General features: G+C 46.0%; 1 protein-coding gene across 10 annotated transcripts in view; it reads left to right on the top strand.

The window, feature by feature from the left end:
- The window catches only part of LOC114842314 (nck-associated protein 5-like), a 104,464-nt gene that overhangs the window by 39,247 nt on the left and 47,908 nt on the right, over nucleotides 1-17,309 (top strand). For 6 of the 10 annotated variants that reach the window (XM_029127873.3, XM_029127872.3, XM_029127871.3 and 3 more), the window contains one exon: nucleotides 14,468-14,531. In XM_029127873.3, the coding sequence (XP_028983706.1) occupies nucleotides 14,468-14,531 (64 nt within the window). Of the gene's footprint in view, nucleotides 1-4,297; nucleotides 4,731-8,019; nucleotides 8,419-12,592; nucleotides 13,348-14,467; nucleotides 14,532-17,309 lie in introns of those variants that run through there. The other 4 variants (XM_029127876.3, XM_029127875.3, XM_029127877.3 and 1 more) reach the window with 4 other exon arrangements.

Here is a 17,309-nt window from a genome sequence, read left to right as displayed (position 1 = left end):
AATCACTAATTACTGTAGCACAGTGTGTTTAAGTGAGTTCTCAGACAGCACTGAACACCTTGTGCTGTTACAAAAGCACCTTAATTATGCATTAGTTCTGAAGCTTAATTTTTTAATCTGATTACAACCACTTGCATTGTAAGTTGTGCTTTTAAATGAATGAAGGCTCACAACATTCATGTTTATGAACTTCAGACTACTTGTGCAATTTAAAGACTTCCTCTATCAAGATCAGCCTTGGTAGAATGTGCTGGGACTTCTTTGGTGTGCATAAAAGCATGCTGTTGTTTTGACTGAAATGTTTGTGCAGATTGCTTTGGAAAACATCTTCCCGTTGAGATAAGAAGACAAAAGGATCCCGTGTGGTGTTCAGTCTTGATAGATCCTGTGCGGTTTGGACTGTTGATAGACCCCTTGTGGTTTTGGCTGCTACGAGTCACAGTGACTGCATTTATGGTATTTACTGTACTTCCAAAATTGTCCTGTGATCTCTGAGAGGAAACAGGAAGGGGCAAAAATTTGTGAAATTCACAACATTTCCATTTTAGGAAGTTGTGCCCCATATAATGTTTTGAAGTTGCTTCACAAAACAACCGAATAGATTGTATTCACGCAATGCTGTTGTGGGGCTTACAACATTATGTAAAGCTTTCGCTCACTGTACTGATGTCATTCTGAGATAAATGTAAGCAAATGTCTAACAGCTGGGGCAGACACATTTTATGTTTTGTTGTTTTGCTTTGTTTAATTTTTATTATTTACACTTTTTAAAGATTTGCATTTAATCTGGAACTAATTATATGTTTGCTATAATTGTACAGGAAATGTTTTTTTTCTTAGATTTACTTGAGCTTAATTAAAGATTAACGCTCCTAGTGTTAATCCTGATCACTCCAGCCTCGAGGATTTACAGCATTTCTATGAAGAAGAAAATCTGGCCTGCTGGTGATGTCTCGACGGACCACCATCCCTGCCTGTCGTCCCGCCCCCATCCCCTCTGCCTAATGAAACGTGACCGAGGTGCATTATCAGTTCTGTCGTATTACACACTTCATCTTGCCACACAGAAGTTAAATGACACACATATAGCTACACAGGTCTCTGGAGGGACTTGCTGCATGGCCCATCCTCTGTCTGGTCCTGAGTGGGCTTGTGTTGGGTAAACAAACATGCTGCCTGTCTGCATCTTGGCATTTCCTTTACTCGTCTTTATGCAGAACTCACCCCACCCTCTTATTCCAAATGGAGTCTAGCCATGTTGACAGCTAAATATCTCATTGCTGGGTAGGAACCACCCAGACCTCTGATGTGTTTCCAAATGATTTTACAGCCCTTACTTTTCCTCCATAGTATCAGACATTAAATAGCGGTTATCAGAAGTGTGTCTAAGCTTAAACACTGCACACATGCTAATCGTCTTCAGGGCAGCGGAGGGACGGGAAGGAAACAAAGTTTTTCCCTTCGTCCAGCTTTGTGATTAAAGTCTGACTTAGAACACACACCGAGATGATGGCCGATGGATCCTTGTCATCTTTAAGCTGCATGAGAACATCAGTATCAGGGAATGAACGGATGTCCACGGGACAGGATGTTTGTCCATTTGTAAACAGGGAAACTAAACCTTGTTTTTAATAATCTTCTCTACCTTATGTACATTTTGTGCATCTATTAATAGTTACACAAAGATGAAACTTTTATTTATGCTACTCACTGCAATCAATGAAAATCCAAAAATACTATATTTGAGCTGGATCTGTCTTATAAAGACCACCTACAATGCTGCCATGCTGCTTGTTGGGGCATTAATTAGTTTCACCAAGACTGAAGACATTCTAGTACTAGTGCTGTGGTCACATACTTTCATTACAAGAAGTACCTTTTTTTACAGTTATCTTCAACTGAAATAAAACTATCACAAACCTGCTGTGTACACATCAAAAAGCCCATAAATAAAGCGAGAGTATTTTTACATAGTTCAATTGCTACTTTCACTCCACTTTAACGATCTACAGTAAATACTTCATCCACTTTACACATTCTACCACAACCACCAGCATCCCTTCAACCCAGTCGACTCCAATCTGCAAAGGTTCAAAGGCCCCCGAAGGCCCTTACAGACCACCCTGCACACGATTACAAATCCATATTGACCCGCGGCCCCTGCAGCCACTGTCCCAGCACCGTCCTGTCTCCTTCCCTACGCTTTCCTCCTCCCTGTGGAATGCTAGCTGTTAGCGTGTGTGTGTGTGTGTGTGTGTGTGTGTGTGTGTGTGTGTGTGTGTGTGTGTGTGTGTGTGTACATGTGACAGTGGTGGAGCCAGGCTGGCTGTGTGGGCGGCTGAGTGTTTCCAAACAGTGGAATCTGTCACTGACACCCCTGGCAGAGCAATAAGCAGTGCCTTAATGAGCTCAGCAGATCACTCAGCACATAGAGTGGATGAACACACACAAACGCTCAGACATACGTGAATATTACAAAGGCAGGCACACGATCACATAGACACGCGCACAAATATTGTCCAAAATGGTGTCAGTGCCTTCAGTGCACACACAAGCATAACAAGCTTGCAGAGTGGTGGCAGCCTCCTGATGTTACACTTACTATACAAGCAAACGCACCCTCAGATGCCTATTGCACTGTTAAAGCTGCAGAAACCAAGCTAAACAAACAAACCGAGGCTCGTTTCCTCATTAGTGGAAAGGGGAGGGCCTGCGTTGTAAGTACGACTGTGTTTGTCACCCTGCTGACTGGAGCCATCGCTCTACGATCCGTCTCTAGCTGTTGATCAAATTAGAATGGACCGTGGCCTTCAATATTTCATGATTACAGCACATATCTCCGTTTTAGTGCTGACTCAGACGTCCATTTGTCTTTTTTACCCGATCTGGACAATAGTGTCTAATTGGTGACCACCTGCTTTTTGAATCAAATCATTGCTCTCACTATATTCAAATTTTCCAGAGAGGCAGCTGTGCGTATGATAAACATGATTACCCCCCCACTGTGTGACATTTTGGTCATGTATGCAGTAATGATCACAATTTTTATGATGATAAATAGGAACATGGCTGCCAGCTTTGCGAGACATCTTATAACCAGAATGTGATCGAAACTGTAAATTGTTTTTGATAATCATCGAAATAAATCAAACTAGGATTCTCACCACATTCCCATTTTCTTCTTCCCTCATCATGGAGTTATTCAGCTGCCCCCCTTCAGCTCATTCGCAGTTCTCCTGCAAACTAATGTTCTCACATGGTTAGTGTCATTGTTCATTTAGGACATTAGTGGCGGTGAATGTGGGGCAAAGTGGCAGTGATGGCCCAGGCTCTAAGTCAACCCTTTCCTTTTTTTCTTGTCTTTAACTGAGCACTCCTGTCACTGGGACCCTTTTAATTCACCCTTTCACCCCGCCAGTGCCTGCCCCCTCTCGCACTGGTCCTATTGGGGAGAAGACAATAGACAATGCCCCCCCTCTTCCTCTTCAGCCTCTGCTCCCCCCGAGTACTTGCCTGGTTGAAGCTGTGGGCTCTGGGCTGCAGTTTGTCACAGCTATTCAGCTGAGGCTGATTTTGATTGCGGCAGATGGGCTGGAGCCCAGTCCATCACTGGGCCAGGGCAGACAGAAGCACTCGTTTTCAGCCCTTTTTCTCCCTCTCTCCCTTTCACTCTCTGTCCTTTGCTCTCTTGATCTTGATCTCCTTTTTAGTTGTTTCTATCTACAGTATGTTTTGTTGCTTCTTTTTCTTGACTCATTTTGAACGTGAATCCTGGACTTCAGCAAAGGATTGCAACAAAAAGATCTATACCATCCAAAAAAAAGAAAACATTTGAGAAAAGATAAAGCATCGCAGCTTCAAAAAGTAGTTGGTCAGGGGTGCAAAGTCTGGACATTTTTCTATCCTTTCCTTCTATTGACTTTTATGCTTCCATTGGAACAGCAAATGACAGCAACGTAAATGTTTGCAGGGACACTTTGTGTCTTTGATTTAAATTAAAAACTAATTTTAGGAATTCTGAGACCATCCATGTGGACATCACAAGTCAATTGATGCTTGTCTGTTCACGTCCCCTTGTTTGAGTTAAACCCCCTACGCCACTATTGACCCCCCCATCGAAAAACTCCTCCTCCTGTTCTGTAAAACCCCCTACCCCAACCTACTTCCCCTCCCCTGAGGAAAAAGCCACCTCCAGAGCGGCAGCGGAGGAGGCGTTACCATGAACACATGTTAAACGTCCTGCAAGTGCGAGGAGGAGGGACAGAGCCCGCAGCCAGCGAAGGCAGAAACAGAATGAGACGCAGGGACGGACCGAGGAGGGAAATATTCTGAGGAGAGATAAAGCCTGGAGGTGGGGTGGGCGGGGAGGAGGCACGTAGCACTATGTGTACGCAGAGAGCGTGTCAGTGAGAGAAGGCACAGCATAGAGGGAGAGCGTATGTAGCAGGAGAGGAGAGAGAAGCGGCGGCGGGGTCGGTGCATGTTGGAGGGAGAGAGAGAGAGAAGGTAGAGGACAGATGCATCCATTAGGAGATAGGAAGGCAAGGGCAGATTGTGAGTGCTAGAAGAACAAGAGAGAAGAGAAAGAGAGGCGAGGAGAGCGTCAGACAGGGAGCAGCGCGGTGCTGCATTGTGGATGTAAACTTTATCATCTGTGGGATACAGCAGTGCCGGTGGAGTACCATGCGTGTCCTCTGAATTCACCAGGATGCTGCATCATCTCCAGCAGGGTAGGAAGCGGACAGTCGTCAGCGTACATGCCACACATAATAGTGTTCTTTCCATCTGTTAATGGTTTTGCATTGTGTTTGTTGGGGGTTTGTAGTCATACTGTACATGCTCACCCAGCCTTTGCTTGTGTCTTATTCTAAAAGGCATAATGATCTCATGAATGCACCACTTTCAGCCATTTGTGCTCTGTCCTGTAGTGTAATGTTCTTAATAATCCCCAGTTTTCTGTAGCAGCACTTACAGTAAATGTGAGGGATGATCGCTGATTTGCGCTGAGCCATCACAACCAGTTGCAGGGGATTTGCATGTCCTGTTGCTAGTGGCAACACTGTATTGTTGGAGTGCTGCGTAAGCCTTGTTGGATTCTGATTGATAACTTAAGTAAATAGTTACCTGTTGTGAATACGCATAGCAGCGGATTTGTATGCACCGGAATGCACCTTCCTCTCTCCACACCGAAATGACAGGTACAGTACTGAGCTAGGATGGAGACCAGCAGCTGAAATCAATTATTTCATCAGTTTTGCTGCAACTGCTCAGTCATGGAATTATATTTAATAATACACACTGTAATACTGTAGTGTTCATACTGTGTCTTTTTGTGGACATGCCAGTGATGCCAAGAGTAAAGTTCACATGTTTTATATTTTTAGCTGGAATTGTTGTCTCTAAAAACAGAACTGCAAGTGAGCACGAGGATGAGAGCATGGGAGAGTCTGGGAGGTATCCTTGGTCTCGCGTTGGTGTTGTCAAAGAGCCAGAGAGAAATGCCCTGGGAACTGATACGTCCCCACATGACAGCAGAAAATAGCATCTACCATCCAGTGGAAGTTTTATAAGTGGTAAAAAAGGCTGATCCTTATGCACAAATCAAGAAGAGGAGCTCCTTCTGCTAAATGTGGCTCAGTATCAAAGAATACATTATGTGCAGGATATAAAGCACTTCCATTTTTGTTATTATAAGCTAGTATTTGGAGCAGAGCAGCAGCTGGTCGTATCATCCCACTGCTTGGGCAGATGTGCTGCTGCACTGGGCAGTTGGAGCCTGCTGCCCTCTGAAACCTACCTGGGGATTAGTGGATAAGAGGATTGCCAAGTGGAGGGATTTGATTTTATAGAATTAAAGCTGTAATTCTCTCCACTCTCACTATGCCACAGTGCAACAATTTTCCCATATTATTATCTGTTTTTACTCTCCCCACATCTTAACTCAACCAGTCTACGTCACGTGTCCTACAGTACATTCAGCAGTTCTCATTTAAAAGGCACGAGACCAGGATCCTTTAACAATTCGCAGTAGCAAAGTTTGGCGGATGTTGAAGTGGCCCTACTGTTTCAGTCGTGTGATGCCACAGTCTTAAAGAAATGAGAAAAGTTACAACAGAAAGTGTTAAACCTTGGATTCCAATTGCTGTTGGGCATGATTAGCATGCTAATCATTGTCCAACATCAGGCGAACTTCAGCAGCAGATCACTATTTCCGTTCAGACGTTTCTTCATCACTGTGCCTCCTACCTCCCACATCCGATTTCCTCAACTTTTCCTCCTCCTTTTCCATCTCTTTCCTGTATGTGGTGCTGTGTATTCTTTGACCCTCAGCCACCATATTGGGTCCAGGTCAAACTGAATTACTGAGGAATGTTCCTGTGTTCAATGGCTGACCCAGTGAGACCCAGCATGGAAGCACTTCCCCTTCATTGACAGCCAGGAGACTTTCATTTGAAAAGAGTAGGGTGGGGGGTGATGTGGGGTGCGCCTTCTAGACAACTTTCCCATATAATTCCCACTGTCTCTGCGGCCTTCGTCAGCGCTATGCAGCTGTGAGCCAAAGCAAGTGGTTTAATGATGTGTACGTGCAAGGCACATCTCAGGAGCTCACCAGCCTCAGCCTTGTTGAGACACTCAGCTTCTGTGACTGCAGGCCATCTAGCTCAATTAAGGGTGCTTTGAATGCATTCCTCCCCTCAGCCTTTTCTACATTTATCTTCCTCCACTAACAGCACGTGGGAACTTTAAAAAACACTCTGGGTCCTGCTGAGCTCTACGGAGCTGGTATGAACCTGTTTTTTTTTGCAAATGAAGCATCTAAAAAAAAGAGCAAAAATAGCTCTATAATGGATCTTGACATTTTTCCATTGTGCTTGTGTTTGATGCAGAGAACCAGAACACAACTCAAGTCTTGATGCTTTATGCTTCACTGAATGGTTACAAGTTGAAATTCCACAATCGCCAATGTCTTTTCTCACCGTCTCCAGATGGTTTAAGTTAGAGTAATGTCACTTAGAGACAACATAAAGTTTAATGGTCCAAAACAAGTTATAACCAATAAATGACTTTTATTTTGCTAGCTATCAATGGCTTATTGCATGCCGTGCCTAGAAGCAAAGTCTAGGCCAGGCACCCTCACTGACTGTTAAGTGATGTCATTTCAAATGGATCCACTCTCTCCATGGGAGTTCACTAAGGTGCGGAGGCTGCCTGGCAGTTTTTGCAGTTACTGCTTTGAAACTGCCTGTTTTCCAGTCAGATCTGGCATAAAAAAAACAAATTTCACTCTGTATTACTGCAGTTTGAAATGCTGGCTTGCAAATACACTTTCTACCCCCTGCCTTCACAACAGCTTTTGTTTATATGTCCCATATTCATGTCAGTGGTGCCAAAAAACCCCACTGTTGTACTTCTTGGGGGAAAGAAAAATTCCCAAATTGGATTTGGTTTTTAGGTCATAGTCTCTGAGTTTGCAGGATAATATGGCGTTGTCTTTGTTTACTACACAAAGCTTCTCCTGTTGACACACTTTCACAGTTGTAGTGCATCTTAGAAGATCACATCAAAGTGCTTGAAACACTTCTGTGAGCCGTGCTTTCGTGTGTCTTTTTCACGCCAACGAAGATGTTGAGGTCGTTAAGGGGGTCAGCGTTGAATTAGGGGTTGGGTGAGGAATGTCAGCAAACTTCAGCTCTCCTCTATCTCGGCTGTAAATCACTGTTTAATAGTTGGGAAAGCATACTAGAGGTGTTGGTGCAGCTGGTAATTGTGATATTTGACTAATCACAATTAGTGCAGTTCGTGCACCTCCAACTGCTTGATTGCCGTGAGGCCACAGTGGCGGCATGACAATGCTATACTGTACAACTCAAAAAACATGGAGGAGAGCGAATAAAACAATTTTCATAACTGTTCCGTTGACAGCTCTTATTTTACATCCATCAGCAGGTGAAATTGTTTCCATGTTGCAAAGACTAAAAGAGTTATTACATTAATGACATACGCAGCAGCTGCCCAGTACTAAACACACTCCTGTGTATGGCTGCGTCGATGGCAAACCTTAGCTTGAGTGCAGTGTTTACCGTACTGTTGTCCCTATTGTACGTGAAGCCGCCACTTGTGTGCCATACAAAGGGCTACTGTTTGCCTGCCTCTCTGAAAACGATGTGTGGACAGCCACTGTAAAACACCCTGCAGCTTTTACACAGTCTCCATGAGTCAGCAGAACCTTCTAGTATTACAGCACAGTAGTAAACGCAGGTCCATGCTCTCCAATTAATTTGAACCAGGCGAGGCGAAGGTGTGAAATACAGAACAATGGATGGAACGTGTGACTTACACATGGAAGCTTAGTTATTACTGATCAGGATTCGTGGATTCAGCTAAAGCTTATTGCAAAATGAAGACATGTGACATCAGGTAAGAAACTGGAGAACTCTACCAGCATGAATAGACCAAGAAGAACAGATAGCGATAGATGGCATTCTCTGTGATGAAGGGGTCGGGTCACCTGTGAAGGTTACAAGGTGGACTTTTCCCTTAAACCACACATCATATCAAGTAGGTGCATTTAAAATCCACCCTTTCCCTTTTTGGACTTGCACATGCACTTAGCAATACCTTGGCTGAAAGGTATTTCCTGAATGGGGCAGGAGAATGTTCAGTGAAAAACAGGCCTGTTTATCCTGTCTGGTAGCACCTCACAGAAAATCCTAAATCATAAGGTAATTGTAGTCCAGTGTGAAGTGTGATTTACTTAAACGTAATTACGTGTCAGACTGTGTGACACAAGCTAGACAGCCATGACTGGAGGATTGTAGACACTTGAGACTGTTTGACGCTTGTTCGCTCTATCTTTCACATGGTTCCTTATCTGTGGTTGAGTCCAGTAGCAGCTCGACTCGTTTGTTTGTCATTTGTCTTTTATGATCTGAACATAAAACATTTAAAGGCGTGCATGTCTTTACCGGCGTGTTTGCACGCGTGTGTTCATCCGTGCGTTCATCAGCGCCCCTCGTGTTTGCATCCAGCTCCAGTTGAGCCACGCTGGTCATTAAATCCTCAGACGTACATAACAGACAGACCAGCAGCCATTTTTAAAGCACATCTGCTCATGCACAGTGTTTTGTTTTGTCTGGACAGGAATGCGTCTGTGGCTTGAAAACAATTGAGCCAGGCAGAAAGAAAACATTTAGGGAGGCAGGCAGTAAGGCGGGCGGGAAGTGGATTAGTCAGGCAGGCAGACAGTAAGGCAGGCAGACAGGCAGACAGGTAGTAAGACAGACAGGCAGTAAGGCAGGCAGACAGGCAGTAAGACAGGCAGGCAGTAAGGCAGACAGCCAGTAAGGCAGACAGCCAGTAAGGCAATCAGACAGTAAGGCAATCAGACAGTAAGGCAGACAGACAGGCAGTAAGGCAAGCAGACAGGCAGGCAGTAAGACAGACAGCAAGGCAGACAGACAGGCAGTACGGCAGACAGGCAGTAAGGCACGCAGACAGGCAGTACGGCAGACAGGCAGTAAGGCAAGCAGACAGGCAGGCAGTAAGACAGGCAGGCACGAAATAAGACCTGGCAGGCAGTAAGACAGGCAGTAAGGCAGACAGACAGTAAGGCAATCAGACAGTAAGGCAGGCATACAGGCAGGCAGTACGACAGACAGTAAGGCAAGCAGGCAGGCAATAAGACAGGCAGTAAGGCAGACAGACAGGCAGTAAGGCAGACAGACAGGCAGGCAGTACGACAGACAGTAAGGCAAGCAGGCAGGCAGTAAGACAGGCAGTAAGGCAGACAGACAGGCAGTAAGGCAGACAGGCAGTAAGGCAAGCAGACAAGCAGACAGACAGGCAGTAAGGCAGGCAGACAGTAAGGCAGGTAGGCAGACCGTAACGCAGGCAGGCAGTAAGGCAGGCAGACCGTAACGCAGGCAGGCAGGCAGGCAGGCAGGCAGGGGTAATCCTCGCATGGTGAGCACATTCCTCAGAGTTCAGAGGGAGCCTCAGAGGAATCCTCAAGTCTTGTTTTAGCTGCGCAGTGAACACATTTGATCTCATCTTGCCCTGCAAAATGATGTATTTAAACTATTGCCCTCATTCTGATTCAGCAGATAAGTCAGTGAATTCGTTAACATGTACGGCCCAAAGACAAACAATTTTCATAGTTTGAAGATTGAACTCATCAATCACGTACTTAGAGATAATGTCGGCCTCTCCTGTCAAAGAACGGGCTCGAAGGTTCCCCAGTGCTTTCATGCTGTGGTGTAATTAAGTCATCCAGTGCTGAGACCGTCGTAAAGCACCGTGGGCTAGATCTTATCACAGAAGGGAAAGCATAAACAACCCGAACTCTCGGCACGTTGTTGACTTTGGATAAATCTCGCTAATCGAGACCATCTCAGCTCGTTTGACTGCATTAGCCAGTGTGGCGCACATGTGTCCAAACAAAGTTGGAGGGAGAATTCCCAATCCATGCAGTGAAAAAGTTTTTTGTTTGTAACTGGTGGGTGAAAGGATGAAGATGCAGACTTCCATTTCAGGTCCTGCCAGACGGACCTGTAAACAGAACGTGAACCGAGTCATGTGGATCTTTTCGAACAGGGTCTCATAAAACCATCAGACCTGTGCGTTCTTTGTGCGCTCGTACCGTAGCTCACGTTTCACCTCCTCAATAATTGATGCTCTGTGGTGGTGGAGCTGTCTGGCTGCCTGGGTCGGTGGGTGGATGTGCAGACGGGCTGGTTTTGCCGATGGCTGGGTTGGATGTTATAACTTATCAAACGCCTCGGGGAGCTCATTGTCCAGAGGGTTACGTAACGCAGTTGTAGCAGGATTAGGAATCGGAATGACCAGTCCGGAGCTGGGCCAAGCTGAAGCCGCCCTAATACTGGCCCAGGAGATTGCGTGCATATGAGAGCTCTTAACACAGCAGGCGCCCAGATGCAAATGCATAAATGCATGGCTGCCGTGCACTCATCCAAACATTTATGCATCCCTCTAGGCTGCTCTGTGTACATTTGTGTTTCAGGTTGACTCAGTGAGTTTGATGACAATACTGGATGTGATGAGTTACTGCTGCAGGGGCATGCTGAAGCGTTGTGTATGTTTTAATGGGCTAACATTGTTCTAATGGTGGAGAGATAAACCACTTGATAATAATACTGTGTTCAAAACTGCAAGGCAAATAGGAAAGCAAAACCCTGGAGACAGCACTTTTTTCTCTTTCATTATGAGCTTAACACCAAACAATGTACAGTGGATTAAATCACCTGTATGACTGAGCTGATGAACACAGCTAAACTGTCTGCCTCCCACCGTGCAGTTCAAAGCTACTGGAGTTGGACATGTCAGCTCAAGTCGGCGAGCACTCTCCACGTGATTGATCCTCCCCGGCCCTGACAGGTCTTTGAACGCAGCATCCGCCACCGAGCTCCGCAGCAAACAGCCGGCGCGTCGTCTGGATGTGGAGGAAGGTTTACACAGTGTGGAGGGAGCCGGGGCGACCGAGGCCGGTGTCATCTCAGTCTACGCTCTCACAGCAAACAAAGGGACATTTTTATTCTGCTGGAGTTTTGGGGGTGGACAACAGCTCAACAAGGCGTCACCTTCTCTCAAACAACCCAGAAGACTTTAATGACCCAACAACTATATTTGAATGGCTAATCCCTGGCTAAAGCCATCACAACCTGCTGAGCCTGTATAGCAGCATTTCTTGTCTTTTCAAATGACAATAGCAACGTGTTTGTCTACAGATCGCTCTAAACCGACGCCATCTGCTTTTGCATGGTTTCCCAAAGCATGGTGCTATAGCTGATGAGCTGGCTCAGCCCCAGTTCATCGCCCAGGGCCTTGTGTGTTCCATCAGGTGCTTCCAGGTCACTGGGAGCCGCTGGAGGTCCGAGCTGGAGCTCATTCAGCCGCTCAAGAAGCAAATGGACTGTCTGCTTGGTTAACTGTCAGCTTGAGCTTTCATCACATGCCTGAATGTGCCCGACAAAGGTGCGGACGGTGTCCTGATATCATTCCTGTTCAGCCACGGTCAAGCCTGAAATATATACAGCAAACCTCTGATTACATATTCATAGGGAACACTGCACTTTCAGCGCGGTCAAATGTTTATTCCACTCATTCAGATATAAGAGATATATGATTTATTGCATTGAGAGGATTCTAAAGGGTCCTGGGATATTTTGGCGATACTGTCCACTGATTATTTGACTGCTTGCAAGACATAATGTTACCATAACCATTAGTTACATACATGTACAATGACTGTATTTCTGCATTATGTGGAACCCATGAGAAAACACTTGTTTTATGGAACAATGAAAACATAATTAATGCACTAGATCCATCAAACTTGGTTAAAACGCCTTCACACGCTTCTTTGTGTTTTTGGGCCTCAGCTCCTGACACGACCGCCGTGAGCTGGACCCAGTGGGGTTCTTATCACAGTTAGCAAGTGATTGGCCAAACATCTTCACGTCGGTTCTGACTGAGCCGCATGTGAACGCCTCAGACTGGAAGACATACGTGTGCTTGCATGCTTTTTAAATACATAATTTCAAGGCGGTGCCAAGTAGATGACGCCAGCGAGCGTTTTACTCTAGAACACTGTTTTGACTTCTGCTTGTGCCAATTACTGTAATTATGTTTAACACAAAATGTCAAATTGCTCTATATTTGGCGATGATTTTCTCGGGGCGCAGTTGGCTCATGCTCCGGTGCTCCTGGAACATGCCTGTGCGTAAGTAGCCTGAAACTTAACCCCTTACTCGGCTGACGCTCAGCCATAACACAGACTGGAGGAATGCCAGACCAATCCTCTTTAACAAAACAATATCTGCGCTGAGAAATTCGAGGGAAGCTTTTTGTTTTTTCTCAAGGTGGGGTAATGGTGTAAGCACAAGTACAGGATGTGGTAATAGGAAGAGATGCACTGTGTTAGTCACACACAGGTGTGAAGCAGCCTCACATGTATAAACAACACCTTCACGGTAACGCAGACATGTTCCACCTCCTTGACCCACATGTATGAATGCGCAGCTTTTCACACCACCATGAACACTAACACAAGCTAATTTAAAACACTTACACACCCAAACACACCCCCTTGTCTCAAAGCGTTGGCACTCTGCTCGACTTCTTCCCAGATTTGTCGCAACCGCAGCGCGTTTCACAATCCGCCTGCCAGTCTCGACTTGGGTCACCCTCAGAAAGTGACGCCGTGGAGGGGAATGTCTTCCACCTGCATTGTTTAGTAGTTAGCGCGCTCTTTTTCGACCAGACGGTGGTTTTATCCCTCAGTCGTACGTTCCCATCCGTCTTTTAATCACCAGGGGCCTTTCCCAGCAGGTAAGCTGCGCAGAAACAAAGATTTCTTGTCTAAGGCTGAGAGGAGATATTAGTCATAGGTTATATTGGGGGGTTGGGGATGATGGTGAGGGGCTTTGGCTGTCTGCTCTGCTGCACAAATGTGAAAAATGTGTAGTGGCTGTATAAAATGTTAGATTATGTTAGGTGAGTTTAAATGCTAAGACATGGGGACAAAATTGGCAGATTTGGGGTTTCTGATTTTGTTTTTGTTGTGATTCTTTTATTTTATTTAAGGTTCACATAATGATTTGAAGCCTTGTGATTAGTGACCAGCGACCGGTCTTTCTCTCTTTAAATATTTGAGAATGAATGCGTTAATTAGCCTAATTGGTGATTTAATTAGCTTTATATGTGGGTTACACCTGCAGGACTGTGGCCTTGTGTAAGACGCGTAGCCCACTTCAGTTCCATCTAATGAATATTAATACAGCGACTGACATTAGAATTAACGACTTAATGAAAGCAGCTGAAAGCAGCAGCACATGTTACACGTGCAGAGCAGGTGTTTCCCCTCCAACGTGTCTGCTGCGCCAGCAGAGCACTGTACATACTGTACGTCTGATGCTTGCACGTCACATGTGCTGTGAGTTGTCCTGGAGCTGCAATACCTTGGGAACGGCAATAAAACAGGGTTTTTTTTATTATGTGCGCTGGTGTGCCAAGATTGATCCCTCCGCAGTGTGGAATGCCCTCACGTGGGAAACACATTGGACACGCAGAGTCAATTTCTTTGTTTAGCCCAGTTTAGTGTGTGCGTTTGTGCGTGAGTCAGGCAACGTGAGTCTGTCATGAGTGTGTGTCTGCATGTAAGGTCTGGTTACAAGAAGGCCTGTCTTTTTGCTTCGTATGAGCTATTTTTGTCTGGACGGATCTGAAAGCTCTGTGAGTGTTTAGCAGACTAATCTGTCTCCTCTGTGTACTCGCATCTGCTGAGTGTTGTATAAAATATTAAGGAAATGGAGAAGACCTACATTAATCCACAAAATTGATGATCAGTTTAAAAATGCATTCAGGCAAGACGGGAATAAAGGGAAAATGTTAATTATTTACTCAGTGAACTATGATCTTACTTTCCTCTCATCTCCTGCCTTTTGTTTAGGGAAAAGCTGGCTGTGGCTCGCCTGCAGAGGGAAGTCGCACGGAGCAAGAGTGAAGGAACAATGGTAAAGTACGGCGGATCTGCCCTGTGCCTGTAATCTGTGTAGAGCCAGAGAAGCCACAGTGTGCTCACTTGACACACTTTCACACTCCCACACGCGTTGTCAAGGCCTGCTGAGCTGTCACACAGGCCAGAGTCTCAACACTTCATCACTTAAAGCCAGGCACATCTGAATGCGAGTCCACACTCTGTGGTAGTGTTTGTTTGGCCTTTTTCATTGCACAAACAAGGTTCAGGTGTGTGGAGGGGGGTGTAACTATGTTGCTGTCATGTTGCACGTAACCCAGCTGTCCCCAAACTGACTGAAATTTTGCTTTTAGCACTTTATCTCTGCATATTTGTCCGTGCGGATGTGTGCTGACTGTCGGTGCATCTCAGAAAGGTCAGAAACCAAAGTTGAGCCTTGTGACGGAGCAGCTGATTGCAGCCTTCAAGGAGAGGCTTTAACCACAGGCCCCCCGGGACGCCTCTGATTCTCTGCGTGGCAAGCAGGCCCTGAAGCAACAGCACACAAAGGCAGATAGTGTACGCTGAGATTTAGCTTTTTGCACGGTTGTGTTTTCTCTAGTGTTTTAATATCTCTACTCCTTCCCTAAAGAAGGAATGCTTGTTTTTTTTTCTTTTTTTGCTTCTCCCTTCCAGCCGAAGAGGTCAAAGCATGGGGTCAGAACAAGCTCCTGGAGCTGGGAAGACAGAAACAGCCAGTAAACGGTGCTCACGGGCTCAGAGCAGAGGAGATTCTAGTCAGAAACCTCTCAGACATGTTTTCAGTTAATGTGTTTATTAATTAATTCTGTAAAACAAATGAGTGCAGGCCATCATCTCCAAGACTCAGCTGATTCTGATCTCCTGGCTGACGGGAATTCAAACATCTCCACTGCATGTGGAGACCACTCACTGTAGCCTGCAAGGCAAAGTTTATTGCGATACTGCACCTTAGTAGACATTGAGGCTCCATTCTCACTTTGCTGGTTAGAATCAATCAATCTAACATGGGTATAGAAGCAGACGGTCAGTAGCTCATTAGAGATGAAAATACTGTACACTGCGGTGCACCTTCCTACTGCTGTGTAATCCCGTTGATCGGTCCACACCTCAAGGTGACTCTGGTGTGGCAGCTGTAATACTAACCTCGCATCCATGACCCCAGTGCAGCCCAGGACAAATGCGATGCGCCACGCCTGGAGACCCTGCTGACGGCCCAGCTCGCACACTCACACTAACGGGTGACATGCTAATTGTTACCATATAGCGGTGTGTGAATAACAGTTTGCGCATGCACACCATTGAGAGCGAGGGATGAGTTATCTGTGCGAGACAGGAGGAGGATGAGGGGGATGGAAGAAGAAAGAGAGAAGTATGGGGGGGGGTTGCACTAAGCTCCATTTGAAATTGGGATTATCCCTGTTGGAGTCCCCTTGCACTTTCTCTCTGGCATTCCTGGGAGGCTACAGAGCTCAGGCACGGCTCTTCAATAGCAACAAAAAAAGGAGAGACTGCTGCATCAGGAAGATAATGATGGAAGTGCTCGCGTTGCGCGCGATCGAGCCCTAGCCTGTGTGCCCTGCAGACCCTCACACCCTGACGCCCTCTGCATGCCCACTCACCGACACCCAACCCCCATCCTTGCCTGCCAGGGGACCAACCCAGGGAGACAGATTAAAACAGCCACAGACTTTTGAAGTGGAGCCCCCCTCCTTCCCCTGTATCTGATGCCTCTCTGGTCTTCCCTCTCTACATCCATTAGTGTTTGCTGTGTAACGTGATCAGAGAGAGTGAGAGCTTCAGTGCCACCCTTTGAGTCCGGTGCTGAGCAGCTCCACAGGGACGTGTCACGCTGCACCATTGCTACAGCACGGTGTGGAAAATAATGCAAAAGGCGTCTTTATTATGGCGGCTCACACTGCTCCAATTGTAAGCTTGGCGGTCTGAGCAGCTGTAAATGAAACAGCATTACCACAGTTTACTGAGCAGCATGTGTTTTAATTGGGCTTCCTGTTGTGAAACATGGCAGCTACTGGCACTGGAGAAGTACAACGCTCTTTTCAAATGGGCCGTTTGGGAGAATGCATGAAAATCTGTGTTTAAAATCACAGTATCCCCACAAATATGGCCACACAAGAGCCATTGTTGTTAGTGTGAAGTCATTTGGCATGACAGCTGTCCAGTCTGTTGGTCTCAGACCGCCGCTTGTTGCTCAAACTTTCTGTCAGGCCTTGGACGTGGTGATTTTGGCCGTCTCTGTACATCGTGGTCTTTAAAACTCTTACAAGACAAACAGTGGGTTTTCAGTTAGGTGTTTGATAGAGCACAGGTCAGGGTTTTTTCAGCCTCGCTCCAACAAGCCTGCACTGTCTCTCTCCAGTCACTCTGCGTATTCACAGCCTCATCGCTGCTGTAGGTTTTCTCTGGAATTCTTCACACCCGACCAAAGGCGTGGTGCTGGGCAGGGCTGTTCCCCGTCTCCGACGGCTCTTTTGATGCCCCTGTGGAGTGCAATCCAAGTCCATCAGGGGCAGGATGCTGGGTTTCCTGTCAGGCAGAAAGTGGAGAAAACAGACGTCCACATGTAGGCTTGTAAAGCCAGCGTCACCCTCTCTGCTGAGGGGGGCTGGGCCCTCATTTAAAGAGGCGTTTAAAACTGTTACGGCCACTGGAAACGGCTGTCAAAATAAAAAAATGTCAAAAATAAACCATCTGGCTTTGAGAGAAACTAGCTTTATTTTTCTTTGGGGTTTTCGGACACTTTGCGAGATCTGAGCTCAAACAGATACGGTTCACA

This window comes from Betta splendens, chromosome 2 (assembly GCF_900634795.4).
Source record: "Betta splendens chromosome 2, fBetSpl5.4, whole genome shotgun sequence".
NCBI classification, from domain to species: domain Eukaryota; kingdom Metazoa; phylum Chordata; class Actinopteri; order Anabantiformes; family Osphronemidae; genus Betta; species Betta splendens.
Note: the sequence above shows the minus strand (reverse complement) of the source record. Positions and strands in the feature narration are given on the sequence as shown.